Consider the following 22,239-nt stretch of genomic DNA (forward strand, 5'->3'; position numbering starts at 1 on the left):
GGCCACTACAGGCATTGTATCTTCATATAAACAAGGGATTCTTCTTGATAGTTCATAATTTCATATGCACACGTTCTCTACTTACCTTAATTCAGTAAACAAACCTTGATTTTTAGCACAAACATCAATAATGGCTTTCTTCCTCTTCCTTGAGATGTAGGTACCCTTGGAAAAGGATATGATGGGATCAAAAATGGTACTTTGGTACTGAACACGAACAGCAACGGATGTGGAGTATAAAATATTAAACCTCGGGTTTTTCTCTTCTTTATTTTAAAAAATAAAATTCACACATCCTGTTCGTTTGGGATCAATCTTCAACCGTGGGATTCTTTATGATGTCATAATTCTTGTTTTCTAGAATTGCCTCTTCAAGCCAACCTAACTTTGGGGAGAGTGTTGTTTAAATCCTATTATTTCTGTGCCTAAGTACCCTGTCATATCTCATATCTTCCACGAGATCTTCAATGCTTGTTTTCTACTTTCTTAAGTTGGCCATTACAGGCATTGTATCTTCATTATAAACAAGGGATTCTTCTTGATAGTTCATAATTTCAGATGCACACGTTCTCTACTTACCTTAATTCAGTAGGTAAACAAACCTTGATTTTTAGCACAAACATCAGCAATGGCTTTCTTTCTCTTCCCTTGAAATGAAACCCTTGGAAATCATGGAATAGAGTATGATGAGACCAAATGGTACTGTGGTACTGAACACAAATACCAACGGATGTGAAGTATAAAATATTAAACCTCGGGTTTTTCTCTTCTTTATTTTAAAAAATAAAATTCACACATCCTGTTCGTTTGGGATCAATCTTCAAAATCTTCCTTTCATATTTTCATGGTGTCATCTCAAAATGCAATAAAAAATTGTACATCAGTATAAATTGGATTTTTTAAAAATATCAGTTTCACTTTTTTTGTACTTTTTTCTTACAAAAGATACCTAGGGTAGTTTTTTTTTTTGAGAGCTAAGATGAAAGGATTTAGATTTAGTTATCCTTCTTTGGTGAAAGGATTTTCGTCGGCCTTTGAGTAAAAGATTGCGGCATTTGTAGATGTGATCCGGAATTCTGAATTTTGTCCCTGAATTGCATAACACGATGATTATCTTCTTCCACATTCCACATTGCTCAGAACTGAAATTCGATAAATATGAGCACAATAAAAAAAGGTATCATCTGAAACGTTTATACCTACAAGTGTGAGAAATTTGAAAGAAAGGGTTTATTTTTTGCTGTGTTATGTTTCATTTCTCTAATTACTAGACCTTCATTTTATAGCTCCAATTCCCAGAAATGTCAACAAAAGCTCCTCATGGATCTTCGCGGAATAGGTGCAAAAATACTGTTTTAACCTGAAAGAATTGTTTCAATCTTCAAGCTGGGTTCCTTCAGTTTGGTTTCCAACAAGTGTAGGGTACATTTACAACAAAGAAACAATAGAACGTTATGAATGTCAAAACTTTACATTCACAAAATAGACTCTTTTTAGATAATCGTATTTTCTGTAGTCTTTTTTTCCAATGAATGAAACATTTTCGGGAAAAAAAGATTTTTTGCAAAGAACTGTGCAAACCACACAACAAGGATGTGTACAAACCAGCAAGGATGCGGTAGGTGACGTTTTGTATCGTGGTTACGCAAAACAATGAAAAAATGGTCAAAGTGATCTGAATGAATGAGAAACGACATAAAGGAGTCTCATAGGAGGCCACCTACACATTTTTGCTACAATATTTTACACAGTTTCTGATTCTGACATATATCCACTTTTTAGGTCAGCCACAACTCTTTCATACTAACAACTCTTGTGGGTCTTGTGCCCCTCGAATTGGAAAATTTGCCCTCAATTTATTACTGACTTTGATGAAGAACCCTCTTGAATTCTACTTGAAGCTGATTATGATTATGAATTCATATTCAATCAAAATAATGGACCATCAAGCATTTCTGAATGAGGCTCAAAATTTCATACACAAGAGGTGCCCACATTTTTAATTTCGTTCAATTATGTTCACGGTGTATTTTCAATGCTTCTTAACAATTAGACATGACCATAATTATATGTGCATAGAAATACCCATAGGTAACCCGAAGTACGAGTAACATCAACCTGAAAGTAATGACCAAAAGGCTAATGAAATAATTTATAACCTTTGGTAGTGATAGTGAACTCCATTATAAGTAGGTACAGACTGAATTTTTAGTACCTACCCAGGTAAAATTTTGCTTTTCCCGCCATTAACACAAGAAAAGAAATCACAAAGTACCCGGTGTATCCAGACAAGAGATTTGAGAGACTCAAATATTTCGTAGACGAACCTGAAAGTAATGACCAAAGGGGTAATGAAATAATTTATATCCTTTGGTAGTGAACTCCATTTTATGTAGGTACAGACTGAATTTTTAGTACCTACCTAGGTAAAATTTTGTTTTTCCCGCCATTAACACAAGAAAAGAAATCACAAAGTACCCGGTGTATCCAGACAAGAGATTTGAGAGACTCAAATATTTCGTAGACAGCATGGCACCAAAACCTCTTACAAATCGGAGACAGCATGGCACCAAATCTCTTACAATGGTAGACTGCTTGGCACCGAAGCCTTCTTGCACACAAAAAACAGGTATTGGACATCTTTCCTTTCCTTTGTAATTCAATACCATGGCGAGATACAAGTGCAGTTTTTTTTTTTCTAAACACATCCGGAACGAATACATAATTCTTCTCCGCATCATTTGAAATGTTAACAATCCAACCTGCCCCGTCCTTTGTTGACTTCCGGACCCCTAGTGACCAATGGACCTTTTGAAATAAAATCCAATGTCCAAATGAAAGGACTTTTGTGTTATTTGGACAAATTGCTTGTAGTTTTACTTACGCATTGAAAAGGAAACCTGCTTTAGGTAACTGATGACCGTAAAATCAAAACTGGACACCAAAACTGCCTTTGATTATTCATTTTTATTTGTTCACGTGACGCATATTCACTTTTGCTACACAATGAACATAAACTGTATGTTATAAATTGTTATTTCGTATGAGTACAACGTTACGTTGTGTTGAGTTACCTACAGGGTTCGATAGAAAAAAGTTTTGAACCCAATGAGTAAATCTCAACAGGCACTACATGCATATTCACTTTTGCTACACAATGAACATAAACTGTATGTTATAAATTGTTATTTTGTATGAGTACAAAGTTACGTTGTGTTGAGTTACCTACAGGGTTCGATAGAAAAAAGTTTTGAACCCAATGAGTAAATCTCAACAGGCACTACACAGTTACCTAAATACCAACTGCCGATCCGTACGCAAAAAGTTTGTTTTCAGACTATCTACCTACCTCTTTCGCCGAAAAAGTTCCGTTGAAGAAAATGCCTTGTTAATGTACATGCCTGGTGGATACTTGGGTAGGATAGAGATCGACCTCAATGCTAATTTTTAAAATTTCTTATACACCAAAAATCAATATGCATCCTCATTACTAGCACCAGGTAGGATACAAACTTACAAAGATACTAATTGCTAACAATAGACAAATCAACCTTTGATATCAAAATCCAAGCGAACAAAAACTGAAAGTAATTCAAATAAATTAGAAAGGATCCGAAACAATCAATAGATCTGTCCACTTTAGAATGAAGATTTCTTTCAAATCCAAAAGGAAGAGAACGAATTAAAAGAAGTAGAAAGAAGCATACGTTACAAAAATTCATTCAATTTGGACAGCTTGAAAGACTGAGGAGATTGAGGATGTCTTTGCAAAAGCGGCGATATCTTTGAACCGTTCTTCAAAACCGTTTTATGCGTACTTTTTAGGTACTCTAGAACCTCACGTAGCGTAGGCACTTTGAAGCTGAATAGTTGGTCAAATTGTCATTCATTCATTTATTCATTCATTGCTATTTTTTGCAAATCCCGCAAAATTTGTGCTAATAAATTGACGAACGTGAAAGAAAAAGAAAATCATTTATTTTGTGACAAAACAAAAACCCATCTTGAAAAAATAACCACCTCAGAACGGATAGAAATGGCAATAGGAACAACAGCTCTGTATACATAACTGAGGTAACGTTATAAATATATGGCTGAGATGATGAATTATACTTGACACTCCGAGGTGAGTGTAAAAAAGTCAGAGTGTAAGAAAATGGTTGTATGGAAAGGAAGGGGGGAAAACTGAGTTCAGCCTAACATAAGATAAGGTAAAAATATGGCTATAGGCTATAAAATGATTAATTAGGTCCAGGTAGGTACTTTGAAGTTTGAGTAAAAAAGTGAAACAAAAAGATGGATGTATGAAGAAGGGAAAAATTGAGTCTTTTAGTCTGTTGAAAGACAAGGTATGAAAAATGGAAGGGGGAGAATTGTGTGGTTTAAAATTTAATAGAGGCAATGAGGAAAATGATGTAAGGAAAATCAGCGGGTAAATTACCCCAACAAATGAATAAAGAAAATCAGCCAAGGTATCAGCAAAACTGGCGGTACAAATGGAACAGACAGTAAGACTATTCTAGACAGCAGTTCTTTGTAGAATTCATTACAAATCCTGCCTGGGTGTTTAACCTGTCTGGCCTATTCCAATTAGAAGTGACGTCACACTTTGACTCACCAATTAAGTCTCATTATACCTACCTACCTTATAATGATATAATATGATCACGAGGTCAGCATCAGGAATAGAACATTTAGTCTGCTCATAATTGAACGTTTAGGTTCGCTGTATAGGCGTAGGCGGATTCAAACATTTCAACTTACATCCACTGGATTCCTTAGTTGGAAAAGTGACGCATCCACCAATTTTGCCAGTGGGAAAAGTGGCACAACCACCAATTCCCTCTGATTTTGTACCTAATGTGTCTGAAAAGGAAAAGCATTCCTAATTTGATTAAATTTTAACCAATTACCTACTAAGTATTTCTTTTAATAATAATTTATTATTCCATTACTGTTAAATCATTTTACTTGTGCCAGATCAGTAGGTCTAACCTTACAAACATTTCAACTTTGTAATCTAATTTTTATAAAATTTCTAGTTCAATTTTTGTCTGTGTTTTGTTATAATAATTGATTTGTGATAAATTTCATAATGAGTCCAAATATTACAACATCTTTGAGTGATATGCGCCGGATTAGTGAAGCTAAGAGGATCAAAAGAAATTTGTTTGGTCCTATAGACCAAGAAAAATCTAAATTGTGGGTTGAGGCCCAACTAGAAAGTCTTTTAGCTAATGCCTGTGACAAGTGGGATTTTGATTTTAAAAATGAAAAGCCTTTGAATTCAGAAAAATCGCAATATGTTTGGGAGAGGATGGAGTCAAGTTCAGGCATGGAGCCACCATCACCTAAATCTGTTGCAATGAGAGGACTAAGATTTGATTCCATCGACCTAGTGGAGGATGCACAAAATAACAACATTGAAAATTCTGTACAATATGTCAAGACGGGTGATATCCTTAGCTTCAAACAAAGGCAGACCAGAATAACTGGTAAGTTTCCTTTATTCATCTCATTCATCTCCAGGTCCCTACTTATCTGATTTTTCACTCTCCTGAGCACCTACCTTATAACATCTGGAACTTATTTAGCATGAAACTAATGGACTGATAAAATGGGTAATGTACATAATTATATCAAGACTGAGGTTTCTGACTTGAACAAGGAAAAACTGAGCTGGGTTAGTATTAGGACTTTACGTTCAGAAGAGAGTAAACGAATAAGCTAACAAAGTTGAGATCTAGAACAATAAATTTAACTACCTACAGTCGTCGTCGGAATAGTACTACAGGAAGATTTTATTAATTTGAGGATTACTTTGGATTTTTTCCTCAAACTGTTTTGCTTACTCCTTACTCAGTACCTTATAGCTATAAGCTACAGTCACATTAGTCACTATGAACAATAAAGTTAGTTCTCCCTAGAAGTTGTTCTCCCACATAGGTGAATTCACGTGCATTTTATGCTGAACTGATATCTGACCTCCATAATAGGAGTTCTTGATTCACATTAGTCGCTATGAACAATAAAGTTAGATCTCCCTAGAAGTTGTTCTCCCACATAGGTGAATTCACGTGCATTTTATGCTGAACTGATATCTGACCTCCATAATAGGAGTTCTTGATCTACAGAATGAAAAGTGAACTAGAGCCCTATATTATTGAAATTTGTAGTTCGCGTAGCTAGGTAGTTAACTATGTACTGTACCTACCTGCATACATAATTATGTATAATAAGTTGAGCAAACAATATCTAGGTACTTTCCCTGTCGATTCCAAAAAAAAGCCAAATTTTCCCCTGTATACGAAATTCGAATCTCAATATCCTTACCTTATTATATAGAGAACTCTTGTATTTTTTCACAACTGAGAGGTATACACAGTCTTTCCAGCTGCTCATAGCAGGCTTTATGTCTTCTCACCTTTTTTTTCGTGACGGCTTTAACCAAATCTTAAATTGAAAGACTAGCACATAGGTGGTATGTCAAAAATAAACACTACCGATAAAGAAAGTTCGAAATAACAATCTCTTTAAACTTGGAAAATATCAGCGAGCAATGTGCTGCCGGAGCCCTCATCAAAATCGTAACAATAAAATTCATAATCAAAAAAATCTCTTGGGAAATCTCAACTTCTGGTATTAAAAACGACTATAATAGTCATGACATGGCCTGAAGTCACGAGGAGCTCTAAGTAGAGCTTCGTCAAGAAATATTAGAAGATTTGGTCAGGCGAGGTATCACATTTCCATTGTTGAACCAGACACTGAGTTCAGGAATTCAACATTTTGGAATGATCAGTTCAAACTTTTGGTAAGGTTCTCAAATCCCTGATTTTTAAGGTATTCCGCTCATAGGCGGCGATAGGGGGGGGGGGGGCCATGTAATTTTTTAAAATACTCAGATAAAGAGACTTCAAAACATATTGACGGCTCGAAGAATACCCTTGCAACTGAGGAAAAGATTCGCGAAATGCTTCATCTGGAGTGTAGTGCTATATGGACTTAGACTAGATAAAGTTGGATTTCAGAATAATAATCCAAAACACCATTTTTTACTTTCCTTATCCTATAGGAAGGAAAGTAATGTAATCGGGTTTTTTTTTTTCTAAACACATCCGGACCGAATACATAATTCTTCTCCCCATCATTTGAAATGTTAACAATCCAACCTGCCCCGTCCTTTGTTGACTTCCGGACCCCTAGTGACCAAAAGACCTTTTGAAATAAAATCCAATGTCCAAATGAAAGAACTTTTGTGTTATTTGGACAAATTGCTTGTAGTTTTACTTACGCATTGAAAAGGAAACCTGCTTTAGGTAACTGATGACCGTAAAATCAATCTCGAGAACGGTAAGAGCTAGCGACTTTAAATTTGGTATGTAGCTGTCAAATGTGACAAGGATGCGACACGAAACTTTTGGTTAAGATCGTTGCATTGGTTGGCGGCATTTTACCGTGTAGGTGCCTACTTAGTTTATTTAAATTTTTTAAAAAAATAGGTTTGCTAACATAAATAAAACCTATATTTTTGAAACATTCATGGATCTGAAGAAAACGTAGGTTTATTACCTAGGTACGGGTAGTTTTTTTGAGAGCTAAGATGAAAGGATTTAGATTTAGTTATCCTTTTTTGGTGAAAGGATTTTCGTCGGCCTTTGAGTAAAAGATTGCGGCATTTGTAGATGTGATCCGGAATTCTGAATTTTGTCCCTGAATTGGTGATTCTCATGATTTTTTTTTATTATCTCAGAAAAAACTATAAAAATTAAAAAAAATATTGAGACTAAAACGAAGAAATAATAGATCTGTCAACTTTAGAATCAAGATTTCTTTCAAATCCAAAAGGAAGAGAACGAATTAAAAGAAGTAGAAAGAAGCATACGTTACAAAAATGCATTCAATTTGGACAGCTTGAAAGACTGAAGAGATTGAGAATGTCTTTGCAAAAGCGGCGATATCTTTGAATCATTCTTCAAAACCGTTTTATACGTACTTTTTAGGTACTCTAGAACCTCACGTAGTGTAGGCACATTGAAGCTGAATAGTTGGTCAGATCGTCGTTCATTTATTCATTCATTGCTATTTTTTTTGCAAATCCCGCAAAATTTGTGCTAATAAATTGACGAACATGAAAGAAAAAGAAAATCCCGACAAAATAACAAAACAAAAACCCATCTTGAAAAAATAACCACCTCAGAACGGATAGAAATGGCAATAGGAACAACAGCTCTGTATACATAACTGAGATGGAATCTCCCAAAGTTAAGCTACATCGAACTTGACGTTTAGGTATGTTGTTGGAGGCTGGCCGTCTTGGACCTTCACGTTAGCCTTTGTCAATGACGTTTGAATTACAATAAATATTGCCAATGATATTAATGGAACTAACAAAAAAACATTTACTAAATCACGCAATAATTTCCTCCATTTACCATTCCTTAATAATGAAATTTCTGGTCAGGGCGGGATCCAAACCCTGGACCAGAGGGCGAACAATGAAATCTCATACCTGCAATATTTGATCGATGAAATAATTCGAACTACAAAAGCTACCCTCAACAACAAAGCAACGGATGTTGGTTTTCTCTCTGTAGGATTGGACATTATATTCATAATTGCATTTGATATAAATCTAATGTAAACAAATGAAGAAAAATCAACAATAAACCTACAACCTATTGAAATCTACAGGGTTGAAAGAATTTTTCACATTCTGAATACGCCCTACTAACAAAAGTTGTGAGCCTGTTGCTGGAAAATGTCGTTTCCTAAATCACCGAACGTATGTAGGACAAAATTTCACCTTCAGGGTTAAAAGTAAAGTATTAGGTATAGTTTGCAGATTCGCCATCAGCTGTAGGTATATTCTGTTGTCTTTTCTCCCAGGCAGCAGGCAGGTGATTCGCTTTTCCTCCTATTGGAGTTTCGAGATATTGAACTGTCAACTTGTGCCTGGACTATCCACCATTTCAAATCGCAATAGATTAGAACTATTAAAAGTGTTCAATCCTATAGTCCAGAGAATCCCAATTTGCCAAGAAAAGTATAATGGCGGTGAGGACTTTTGATTCGCTAAAATATACCAAGTGGTGTATCTAGTATCCTGCCCAAACTGGGGTGTTTGTTGCATTTACTAAATCACGCAATAATTTCCTCCATTTACCATTCCATAATAATGAAATTTCTGGTCAGGGCGGGATCCAAACCCTGGACCAGAGGGCGAACAATGAAATCTCATACCTGCAATATTTGATCGATGAAATAATTCGAACTACAAAAGCTACCCTCAACAACAAAGCAACGGATGTTGGTTTTCTCTCTGTAGGATTGGACATTATATTCATAATTGCATTTGATATAAATCTAATGTAAACAAATGAAGCAAAATCAACAATAAACCTAAAACCTATTGAAATCTACAGGGTTGAAAGAATTCTTCACATTCTGAATACGCCCTACTAACAAAAGTTTGGAGCCTGTTGCTGGAAAATGTCGTTTCCTAAATCACCGAACGTACCTATGTAGGGCAAAATTTCACCTTCAGGGAAGTAAAGTATTAGGTATAGTTTGCAGATTCGCCATCAGCTGTAGGCATATTCTGTTGTCTTTTCTCCAGGCAGCAGGCAGGTGATTCGCTTTCCCTCTTATTGGAGTTTCGAGATATTGAACTGTCAACTTGTGCCTGGACTATCCACCATTTCAAATCGCAATAGATTAGAACTATTAGAAGTGTTCAATGCTATAATCCAGAGAATCCCAATTTGCCAACAAAAGTATAATGGCGGTGAGGACTTTTGATTCGCTAAAATATACCAAGTGGTGTATCTAGTATCCTGCCCAAACTGGGGTGTTGTTGGATCCTGTTTGAATCCCAATTATTTAACCTTTTCATAATTCTTTCCTATCGATATCCCCCGCCCCCTCTTGATCAATTCTGAATCCCTGTCAAAATTCAACAAATTGTTTTCACCATTGAAAGAGGGAAATTCAATTTTCGAGTTCTTTTTTAACGTCTCCCCGGTTCAAATCCAATTTTTTCTTGATTGTGCCCCCATAACACCCTCATATTACTGTACACAAAAGAGTACTTATTCAAACCCATTGATTCACTTATAATCAGCAGTAGCAGGTTTTCCGTTGTACAAAACCCGCATTCGATATTGTTCGATTTGAAGAGATAGAGGTTAATTTTCACCGGTCCCATACCAACACAACCAACCGTTAAATTCTTTAGAGATGCAAAGAAGTGTTCAATGCTATAATCCAGAGAATCCCAATTTGCCAACAAAAGTATAATGGCGGTGAGGACTTTTGATTCGCTAAAATATACCAAGTGGTGTATCTAGTATCCTGCCCAAACTGGGGTGTTGTTGGATCCTGTTTGAATCCCAATTATTTAACCTTTTCATAATTCTTTCCTATCGATATCCCCCGCCCCCTCTCGATCAATTCTGAATCCCTGTCAAAATTCAACAAATGTTTTCACCATTGAAAGAGGGAAATTCAATTTTCGAGTTCTTTTTTAACGTCTCCCCGGTTCAAATCCAATTTTTTCTTGATTGTGCCCCCATAATACCCTCATATTACTGTACACAAAAGAGTACTTATTCAAACCCATTGATTCACTTATAATCAGCAGTAGCAGGTTTTCCGTTGTACAAAACCCGCATTCGATATTGTTCGATTTGAAGAGATAGAGGTTAATTTTCACCGGTCCCATACCAACACAACCAACCGTTAAATTCTTTAGAGATGCAAAAATTTAACCATTTTAAATGTGTGCCAGAATTTCATTTCATATCGAAGTAGGATAATCACTAAAGAGTAGGTGTAAAATACGTTTGACTGTCTTATGTAACTATGTAATATTATTTCTCACCTTACATGGTAGTGTACATTAGTGTACTTTTATTATGCTTTAGGTACATGTTGTCCTCCATTTAAGAAGGAAAAAAAAAAACTAGGTTTGCACAGTTTCTGATTCTGACATATTATATCCACTTTTTAGGTCAGCCACAACTTTTTCATACTAACAATAACAAAACAGAACTCTTGTGAGTCTTGTGCCCCTCGAATAAGAAAATTTGCCCTCAATTTATCACTGACTTTGATGAAGAACCCTCTTGAAATTCTACTTGAAGCTGATTATGATTATGAATTCATATTCAATCAAAATAATGGACCATCAAGCATTTCTGAGTGAGGCTCAAAATTTCATACACAAGAGGTGCCCACATTTTTAATTTCGTTCAATTATGTTCACAGTGTATTTTCAATGCTTCTTAACAATTAGACATGACCATAATTATATGTGCATAGAAATACCCATAGGTAACCCGAAGTACGAGTAACGTTGACAAGATACTTATGACCAATACCTTTTCTTTTTTTTATATTTGGACTGTAGAATTGAAGAGGCAAAACACATTAGATATTAAGGTATTCTCTCGATTCAAGATAACAATGAAATCCATGTCAGACTGCTTGGCACCAAATTCTCAGATTCCCCGCTGAGTACTGGTTTCCAGATCAAACCAACAAATTGAACCCAACCAAATGTTAAAGAAGAGTTCTTCAGTTTTCTTCTGGTAGTACCCACCTACCTATCTGGTAGGAATAATAAACCTAAATGGTTTATTATTCCTTTTTTCTGTAAAACAACCGTTTCATATAATTATATGTACTGTATTGTCATTAACCAAATTAGTGGAGATGCCAATTACACTATTGTAACTTGGCATGGGCTAACGGCTAAAGTAATTAAATTAGTGGAGATGTGAAGTGCACTCCACTATTCTGTAACAGAAGCTAAAATAATTATTAAATTGGTGGAGATGTCAAATTCTCATACACCATGAAATTTCAATATGCCATAGGTAGGTACTTGTGAATTTTAGACGACATGAAATTTAATAGATTACTAACTCCTCACTAGGTAGGTATTTGGAAAATTGCTCGAGTTTCTTCCCCTTCCCCTTCTTCTTCGTCTTTTCTTTAGGAAGAGCTTTAGGAGTCTGAGGATAACAATTTGTCTGTGATGCCAAATTTTGTTGAATATAGGGTCAAATGGTCATACCATAATTATCGTATGCAGACCACGTGGTATCTACTTTTCGGTCTGTTTACTGAAAGCTACACCACACGATATTATCACTTTTCAGTCACTATCTCGATTCTGTTTTGGTTACTCATTACCCGACGAGCCACGAACCTCACGTCCAAACTGTGTACGAAAGTCACGACTTTCGGTGATCATGCGACAAAGATTTAGGACCGATTTGAAAGATTGCAAATTTCACCATCACGATTTCCTGGGTGTTTTTTTCATACTCTGTAGCAGTCTGTGTACTGTGTATAAATACAATACCTACCTTTCGAATAGGTACCTTTATCCTTTTATTTTTCTATCTTTAGAATCATGTGACCTGTTGAAGTTGTGATAAGTAACTCACGAGTGAGATTGTAAAGTGAGGCTAACACGAGATTACCGTCAACTCAGGATGAATTAGTTTTTGATACTAGGTCAAAAGATGGATGGAAAATATAAATAAATAAGCAAAATCATCATTTTGATAACACTCAAAATACCAGTAGGTACCTACTTGGGGAGAGATTTAATTCAATCTAGGATGTTGGTATTGGGTGTTGAAGGAAGAGAAAAAGATAATTTAATGCTCAAGAAAAGGAAAGATGTGAGGGTAGGTATACGAGTAGTAGCTACTCGTACATAATATATAGGTATATGGTGCAATACAAAGCTGCAGTTTAGGGAGTAGCATATTTTTACCACTTTCCTGTTTTATGATTCACCTTGTTGCCATGTTATTCTGGGTTTCAGTTAAGAGTTGTCTCCTTTTGTCTTCATTTCTTCATGAGTGGAGCTTGTCAAAAACAAATTTATCACTATGAATTTCTCCACTCTCTATGAATATCTTGTGGTATTGTGTGTCTCCAAAGATTTTGTACAAGAGCATGACTCAGTAAACATGCCTGAGTCATGACCCAAGGCTCACGTCTTTGTGGTGATGTAGCCTCAGACTATGAATAAATTCGAGACTTGGTGAATGTGCTCATGTAAAGTGGTGATGACGCGTGACACTAGCATAATGAGCCTTCTGGTAACGTTATAAATATATGGCTGAGATGATGAATTATACTTGACACTCCGAGGTGAGTGTAAAAAAGTCAGAGTGTCAGAAAATGGTTGTATGGAAAGGAAGGGGGGGAAACTGAGTTCAGCCTAACATAAGATAAGGTAAAAATATGGCTATAGGCTACAAAAATGATTAATTAGGTCCAGGTACTTTGAAGTTTGAGTAAAAAAGTGAAACAAAAAGATGAATGGATAAAGAAGGGAAAAATTGAGTTTTCTAGTCTGTTGAATACACAAGGTATGAAAAGTGGAAGGGGGAAAATTGTGTGGTTTAAAATTTAATAGAGGCAATGAGGAAAATGATAAAAGGAAAACCAACGGGTAAATCACTCCAACCAATAAATGAGGAAAATCAGGAAAGGTGACAGCAAAACTGACGGTACCTGCTACTACTAATATTTAAATGGAACAGGCAGCAAGACTATCTTAGACAGTAGTTCTTTGTAGAATCAATTTCAAATCCTGCCTGGGTGTTTAACCTGTCTGACCTATTTCAATTAGAAGTGACGTCACACTTTGACTCACCAATTAAGTCTCATTTGTACCTACCTCATACTTAATAATATTTGTACACGAGGTCAGGCTCAGGAATAGATCATTTAGTCTGCTCATAATTGAACGTTTAGGTTCGCTGTATAGGCGTAGGCGGATTCACACATTTCAACTTACATCCACTGTATTCCTTAGTTGGAAAAGTGACACATCCACCAATTTTGCCAGTGGGAAAAGTGGCACAACCACCAATTCCCTCTGATTTTGTACCTAATGTGTCTGAAAAGGAAAAGCATTACTTATCTGATTATTCACTCTCCTGAGCACCTACCTTATAACATCTGGAACTTATTTAGCATGAAACTAATGGACTGATAAAATGGGTAATGTACATAATTATATCAAGACTGAGGTTTCTGACTTGAACAAGGAAAAACTGAGCTGGGTTAGTATTAGGACTTTACGTTCAGAAGAGAGTAAACGAATAAGCTAACAAAGTTGAGATCTAGAACAATAAATTTAACTACCTACAGTCGTCGTCGGAATAGTACTACAGGAAGATTTTATTAATTTGAGGATTACTTTGGATTTTTTCCTCAAACTGTTTTGCTTACTCCTTACTCAGTACCTTATAGCTATAAGCTACATTCACATTAGTCGCTATGAACAATAAAGTTAGATCTCCCTAGAAGTTGTTCTCCCACATAGGTGAATTCACGTGCATTTTATGCTGAACTGATATCTGACCTCCATAATAGGAGTTCTTGATCTACAGAATGAAAAGTGAACTAGAGCCCTATATTATTGAAATTTGTAGTTCGCGTAGCTAGGTAGTTAACTATGTACTGTACCTACCTGCATACATAATTATGTATAATAAGTTGAGCAAACAATATCTAGGTATTTTCCCTGTCGATTCCAAAAAAAAGCCAAATTTTCCCCTGTATACGAAATTCGAATCTCAATATCCTTACCTTATTATATTAAATCGAGATTTTCGTTTTTTTCTTGTGATCGGATTCAGGACTCACATTGCAGACTAATATTTCCGGATCAGAAACTGTGCAAAATGAAATGAGACTCCCGGGGGTCTCGAACCTGGCTCTTTGCTATGTGATATGCATCCGGTCTAACCCATTGCAGTCAGACGGGGCTGTCTGATAATCTGTTGGTTAGGTATAGATTTCATCCTTTTTGAATGCTATACTAGTCCTTCGGTCTCAAATGACTTTCTTTGAGAGTTAGAATAATAAAGGAAGGACGGGTTAAAAAACATTTTTTTGCCAGCCTAGTTAGCTTGGAGGGTAGAGCGTCTGCCTTGTAAGCGCTTCCCGCCCGGGGCTTATTTTATCATGAACCGATAAGGTTCGTTCTCGGAACAGCTGACTTTCTCCTATCCTGCCTTCCTTTTCTCTTCGTTTTCGGTACCTCCCAGGTACTCTTTGACAATTTGCTTTTCTGAAAGTCCTCAAAAATTAAGTTGGCAAAACAGATGCTCAAAATATATCTTGGAAGGTAAGTACAGCGGTTCGTTCAGCATGGATGGGATTATATCCTCATAGTCCTCATACCTTCTTTGAGATCACAGTGGAGAATATAAAACGGTGTTTATTCGCCTCATTTGAAATAGGTACCTAAGCACTCTCCATTTGATCAACAGTCGGGTGAGTTAAGGGTTAAGTAAAAACTTCAGGGTGGAATGTCAACCTGAGCTGAACAAGTATGCTAACCGTTTCCGCTGAGGAGATTTGTAATACCAAAAGCAATAATTACCTAAGATAATAAAACCCCCACATTCCTGTCTCGAACCCAGCACATTCTTCCAATATTTCGCCCTTGTGATTGAAGATAATGAATTTTAGGAGAAGATTAAGATTTGAGAGTCAATCTTGGTTCTGTCCAAATACTCCAAATGCTAAGATAGCGAGATGCAAAAATTTAACCATTTTAAATGTGTGCCAGAATTTCATTTCATATCGAAGTAGGATAATCACTAAAGAGTAGGTGTAAAATACGTTTGACTGTCTTATGTAACTATGTAATATTATTTCTCACCTTACATGGTAGTGTACATTAGTGTACTTTTATTATGCTTTAGGTACATGTTGTCCTCCATTTAAGAAGGAAAAAAAAAAACTAGGTTTGAGCCGCCGAACGGTTTTTAATGGAAATTATTGGAGGATTGCAGCATGAATATTGTTGAAAAAACCGTCCATGAAGATAATAATGGGTCAGAATTGAACTCAGCCTGGACAATAGGAGAGAGAGAGAGAGAGAGAGAGAGAGAGAGAGAGAGAGAGAGAGAGGGAGAGAGAGATTTCCGTATAGGATAGGTTACATCTTCAGGTCCAGAAAATTTTGGTTCTTTCTTCTTTTGGTCTATGGCCTCATTCGTGAGCTACTCTACTTTGGTGGAGATGGTAAAACACTACCCACCAAATATTAATGTTACTAACACTTTTGCCTTGCCCAAAAAACAGTACTTACTTACCAACTTATTAAATATTGTTAGCTAATTGTATTTGCTATTTTTTACCCATGTAATTCTTTAAAATGCTCAGATAAAGAGACTTGGGTTAGTGGAGATGCCAAGTGCACTTCTGTAACGTAGGCTAAAATAATTGAATTGGTGGAGATGTCAAATTTTGAAGGGGACTTGGGAGTCATACTGACAGTATTAAATTAAACTAGCTCAATAGCGCAAATAAATACCTAGCTAGGATTTAGGTATTAGGTACAAATAAAGTATGAAGGTGTAATATTCTTTCATATTCTTTCTACATATTATTATGGGCTAAGGGATTATCACATTGACAAGATAATTATGACCAATTCCTTTTCTTTTTTTTTATATTTGGACAGTAGAATTGAAGAGGCAAAACACATTAGATATTAAGGTATTCTTTCGATTCAAGATAACAATGAAATCCATGTCAGACTGCTTGGCACCAAATTCTCAGATTCCCCGCTGAGTACTGGTTTCCAGATCAAACCAACAAATTGAACCCAACCAAACGTTAAAGAAGAGTTCTTCAGTTTTCTTCTGGTAGTACCCACCTATCTGGTAGGAATAATAAACCTAAATGGTTTATTAGTCCTTTTTTCTGTAAAACAACCGTTTCATATATGTACTGTGTTGTCATTAACCAAATTAGTGGAGATGCCGATTACACTATTGTAACTTGGCATGGGCTAACGGCTAAAGTAATTAAATTAGTGGAGATGTGAAGTGCACTCCACTATTCTGTAACAGAAGCTAAAATAATTATTAAATTGGTGGAGATGTCAAATTCTCATACACCATGAAATTTCAATATGCCATAGGTACTTGTGAATTTTAGACGACATGAAATTTAATAGATTACTAACTCCTCACTACTCGTATTTGGAAAATTGCCTGAGTTTCTTCCCCTTCCCCTTTGTCTTTTCCAAGAGCTTTAGGAGTCTGAGGATAACAATTTGTCTGTGATGCCAAATTTTGTTGAACATATGGTCATATGGTCAAATGGTCATACCTTTGCAGACCACGCAGTATCCACTTTTCGGTCTGTTTACTGAAACTTACGCCACGCGATATTATCACTTTTCAGTCACTATCTCGATTCTGTTTTGGTTACTCATTACCCGACGAGCCACGAACCTCACGTCCAAACTGTGTACGAAAGTCACGACTTTCGGTGATCATGCGACAAAGATTTAGGACCGATTTGAAAGATTGCAAATTTCACCATCACGATTTCCTGGGTGTTTCTTTTATACTCTGTAGCAGTCTGTGTACTGTGTATAAACACAATACCTACCTTTCTAATAGGTACCTTTATCCTTTTATTTTTGTATCTTTAGAATCATGTGACCTGTTGAAGTTGTGATAAGAAACTCACGAGTGAGATTGTAAAGTGAGGCTAACACAAGATTACCGTCAACTCGGGATGAATTAGTTTTTGATACTAGGTCAAAAGATGGATGGAAAATATAAATAAGCAAAATCATTATTTTGATAACACTCAAAATACCAGTACTTGGGGACAAATTTAATTCAATCTAGGACTCTAGGATATTGGTATTGGGTGTTGAAGGAAGAGAAAAAGATAATTTAATGCTCAAGAAAAGGAAAGATGTGAGGGTAGGTATACGAGTAGGAGCTACTCGTACATAATATATAGGTATATGGTGCAATACAAAGCTGCAGTTTATTGAGTAGCATATTTTTACCACTTTCCTGTTTTATGATTCACCTTGTTGCCATGTTATTCTGGGTTTCAGTTAAGAGTTGTCTTCTTTTGTCTTCATTTCTTCATGAGTGGAGCTTGTCAAAAACAAATTTATCACTATTAATTTCTCCACTCTCTATTAATATCTTGTGGTATTGTGTGTCTCCAAAGATTTTGTACAAGAGCATGACTCAGTAAACACTAAACATGCCTGAGTCATGACCCAAGGCTCACGTCTTTGTGGTGATGTAGCCTCAGACTATGAATAAATTCGAGACTTGGTGAATGTGAGGCTCAAGTAATAAGAAGACTGGATTTTCTAGAATCAGGCGAGTGCATCCAACTCTTCCATCTCTCTCTACTTTATCAAGCAGGTTTTTCTACTTTGCTCGCAGGTTATAGGGTCCTGCAGTTCAAAACTTGGTAAGTACTCAAACAGAGTTAAATGATTGTTGGAATAGGTAGGTAAAAACTTATGCAAGTATGTCAGTACCATTGTAAAAATGGTTCTCTCATTAAGAGACCTATACTAAAAGTTGCTCTCTAGCAGTGCAATTTTTTTACGTTTTTTACAAGGAATATAAAAGAAAAGAGACACTCAAGTATGCCTTTACTTCAGTTGGTTCCTAGTCACTCTCGGTCTCACGTGACCGAACATTTGTACGAAAGACTTTCGCCATATTTCGGACCCTGTACAAGTCTCAGAGTTCATTGCATTGCCCGTTTGCTAGTAATGTTAGATACTACGGTTTGATTAGGAGGGACAAATCTCTGCCTTGCATTATACGAACATTATATTAAATTACTAGAGTAACAATAGAAGGAGGAGTTCATGTCCTGTGTGTACTACTAATAACGTAGTGACTCACCTATGTAGTGATTCTCGTTTGTACAGGCTATTCGTAAGCAAGGAAAACAAAACAAATAGTCGTGAATTACTTATTTGGGGTGAAGCTGATAACTTTTTTGTAACAATGCAATCACTCCAGATATGGTTAGGTAACTGTTTGAGAGCATTTGGTGTTGTAACATGGGAAAGAAACATGTCAATGAGTGCAAATCATGATACCGAAATAACAAAGCAAACTACTAATGAATTCTGAAACATGGGAAGGAAGTCCCAACTGTGTTAATTACTTTCATTACTTAGTGGGGACAGTGGAGATATTTTCACACAAATATCTCACCCAACACACTAAAAATCAGCAGACCATACGAGTTGAACACATCCGAGTACAATGAAAGTAAATTAGATCACTGAAATGTAGAATAAATATGATAGTGCTAGCTAGTATAATCAGCCTGATAGTACCAACACAATACAGGTCAAACAACCCCTTGTTATCTGTAAACAGTAAAGCACCGTCAAACATAAGTAGGTGGGGTGTGAACTTTGCAGGAAAACCCCACACTATGCTTCTACACATAAAGTACATCCATGCTTCATTTATTAACGTGTGAAAAGTGATTAAACATAGAAGTTTTAGTTTTAAGCACAGCACCCTCCCCTAGAGAAATTATTGTAATGAATGGGGAAAAAATTAAGGGGACATAGGAGAGAAGGGAGATGGTCTTTACTCTGTGTTGTTGAACTCTTGGACTGTAAACTTGTAAAGATCTGAATGAAATGATAACGTTATAAATATATGGCTGAGATGATGAATTTTATTATACTTGACACTCCGAGGTGAGTGTAAAAAAGTCAGAGTGTCAGAAAATGGTTGTATGGAAAGGAAGGGGGGGAAACTGAGTTCAGCCTAACATAAGATAAGGTAAAAATATGGCTATAGGCTACAAAAATGATTAATTAGGTCCAGGTACTTTGAAGTTTGAGTAAAAAAGTGAAACAAAAAGATGAATGGATAAAGAAGGGAAAAATTGAGTTTTCTAGTCTGTTGAATACACAAGGTATGAAAAGTGGAAGGGGGAAAATTGTGTGGTTTAAAATTTAATAGAGGCAATGAGGAAAATGATAAAAGGAAAACCAACGGGTAAATCACTCCAACCAATAAATGAGGAAAATCAGGAAAGGTGACAGCAAAACTGACGGTACCTGCTACTACTAATATTTAAATGGAACAGGCAGCAAGACTATCTTAGACAGTAGTTCTTTGTAGAATCAATTTCAAATCCTGCCTGGGTGTTTAACCTGTCTGACCTATTTCAATTAGAAGTGACGTCACACTTTGACTCACCAATTAAGTCTCATTTGTACCTACCTCATACTTAATAATATTTGTACACGAGGTCAGGCTCAGGAATAGATCATTTAGTCTGCTCATAATTGAACGTTTAGGTTCGCTGTATAGGCGTAGGCGGATTCACACATTTCAACTTACATCCACTGTATTCCTTAGTTGGAAAAGTGACACATCCACCAATTTTGCCAGTGGGAAAAGTGGCACAACCACCAATTCCCTCTGATTTTGTACCTAATGTGTCTGAAAAGGAAAAGCATTACTTATCTGATTATTCACTCTCCTGAGCACCTACCTTATAACATCTGGAACTTATTTAGCATGAAACTAATGGACTGATAAAATGGGTAATGTACATAATTCTCCAGGTCCACAATTCTTTAAACATCCTAAAGTGCGCAATTAAATTCTATCATGAAACTGTAGACCTCTTGCTCTTATGTATTGTAAGTAAACAGACTTAGGTGCCTAATTTCTTACTTACACCTCAGATTTCCAGTAAGTTTTAACACCTTACTTAAAATTCGATTTGAACAAAGAGATACTCTTGGGTATCACCCGGGTCCACAATTCTTTAAACATCCTAAATGGCGCAATTAAATTCTATCATGAAACTGTAGACCTCTTGCTCTTATGTATTGTAAACAGACTTAGGTACCTACTTTCTTACTTACACCTCAGATTTCCAGTAAGTTTTAACACCTTACTTAAAATTCGATTTGAACAAAGAGATACTCTTGGGTATCACCCATTTCAAGCCATATTTTAAAACTCCCTTTTCTAATGAGTAGGGGTCTCTGAAATTGTGCACTTTGTACCTTCATCTTACTGCGTAAAAAAAGTGGACTTGTAATCTATCATTTTTTTATCAATAAGTAGTAGGACTTTACTCTTAGTAAGATAGTGAGTGTTGTCACAACATGATAGACATTGTGGTTCTTACTTTTTATCAATAAATAAGTAAATACTCATTAAGTACTTATTTACTTTCTGTTGTTTTAGTGCAGTACTTCAGTAAAAATGTGCACATGTAGTTAAGTACTTGCAATTGCCACTTTCTTACCTAGGTAGGTAGGTACTTAATTGCAGTTTAATAGAAAGATGGCATAAAAAAAAGTACCTACTTAATTGTTGAAGTGAATCCTTCAGGATATTTCACACAAACTGCCCAAAAGTACCTATTTATGTACCCAATAGTTTCTTCACGATAGAACTGAGAAGACAAAATTTAAACATTTCAAAACCTCCATATTCAAGGTCTGTTCCTTGTTCCTCAAATATTTTTCACCCCCTTTTTGTTCCTGAGAAAATCAAGGTCGTGTCAAACTTCTTATGAAACCTTGTATAACTAATGATACAGTCGTCGTCGGAATAGTACTACAGGAAGATTTTATTAATTTGAGGATTACTTTGGATTTTTTCCTCAAACTCCTTACTCAATAACTTATAGCTAAAAGTTATAGTCACATTAGTCACTCTGAACAATAAAGTTAGTTCTCCCTAGAAGTTGTTCTCCCATGCACATAGGTGAATTCACGTGCATTTTATGCTGAACTGATATCTGACCTCCATAATAGGAGTTCTTGATCTACATAATGAAAAGTGAACTAGAACTAGAGCTTTGTATTATTGACACTTGTAGTTCGCGTAGCTAGTTAACTATGTACGGTAGGTACCTAGCTACATACATAATTATGTATAATAAGTTGAGCAAACAATATCTAGGTATTTTCCCTGTCGATTCCAAAAAAAAGCCAAATTTTCCCCTGTATACGAAATTCGAATCTCAATATCCTTACCTTATTATATTAAATCGAGATTTTCGTTTTTTTCTTGTAATCGGATTCAGGAATCACATTGCAGACTAATATTTCCGGATCAGAAACTGTGCAAAATGAAATGAGACTCCCGGGGGTTTCAAACCTGGCTCTTTGCTATGTGATATGCATCCGGTCTAACCCATTGCAGTCAGACGGGGCTGTCTGATGATCTGTTGGTTAGGTGTAGATTTCATCCTTTTTGAATGCTACTAGTCTTTCGGTCTCAAATGACTTTCTTTAAAAGTTAGAATAATAAAGGAAGGACGGGTTAAAAAAACATTTTTTTGCCAGCCTAGTTAGCTTGGAGGGTAGAGCGTCTGCCTTGTAAGCGCTTCCCGCCCGGGGCTTATTTTATCATGACT

The 22,239-nt window shown here is 36.0% G+C and overlaps 1 protein-coding gene across 3 annotated transcripts; it reads left to right on the forward strand.

Annotated features, from left to right (window-relative positions):
* The first annotated feature begins 4,914 nt into the window (after positions 1-4,914).
* On the forward strand, positions 4,915-20,650 carry LOC103506395 (cyclin-dependent kinase inhibitor 1B-like). Of its 3 annotated transcripts, none has more exons than XM_026821448.1 (2): positions 4,915-5,533; positions 20,624-20,650. In XM_026821448.1, the coding sequence occupies exons 1-2, from the start codon at positions 5,096-5,098 to the stop codon at positions 20,633-20,635; spliced, it is 450 nt and encodes a 149-aa protein (XP_026677249.1). In that variant the 5' UTR covers positions 4,915-5,095; the 3' UTR covers positions 20,636-20,650. The 3 variants fall into 3 exon arrangements, with proteins under 3 accessions (XP_026677249.1, XP_026677256.1, XP_026677261.1); XM_026821455.1 differs by having other exon boundaries at positions 4,915-5,529; positions 20,620-20,650; XM_026821460.1 differs by lacking the exon at positions 20,624-20,650 and adding an exon at positions 20,426-20,461 and having other exon boundaries at positions 4,915-5,529.
* The last annotated feature ends 1,589 nt before the right edge of the window (positions 20,651-22,239 follow it).

The sequence above is a fragment of the Diaphorina citri genome, unplaced genomic scaffold (genome assembly GCF_000475195.1).
Source record: "Diaphorina citri unplaced genomic scaffold, Diaci psyllid genome assembly version 1.1 scaffold11, whole genome shotgun sequence".
Classification (NCBI taxonomy): Eukaryota; Metazoa; Arthropoda; class Insecta; order Hemiptera; family Psyllidae; genus Diaphorina; species Diaphorina citri.

Coding starts and splice junctions, on each gene's coding strand:
- LOC103506395 (XM_026821448.1), top strand. CDS start 5,096: ATGAGTCCAAATATTACAACATCTTTGAGTGATATGCGCCGGATTAGT.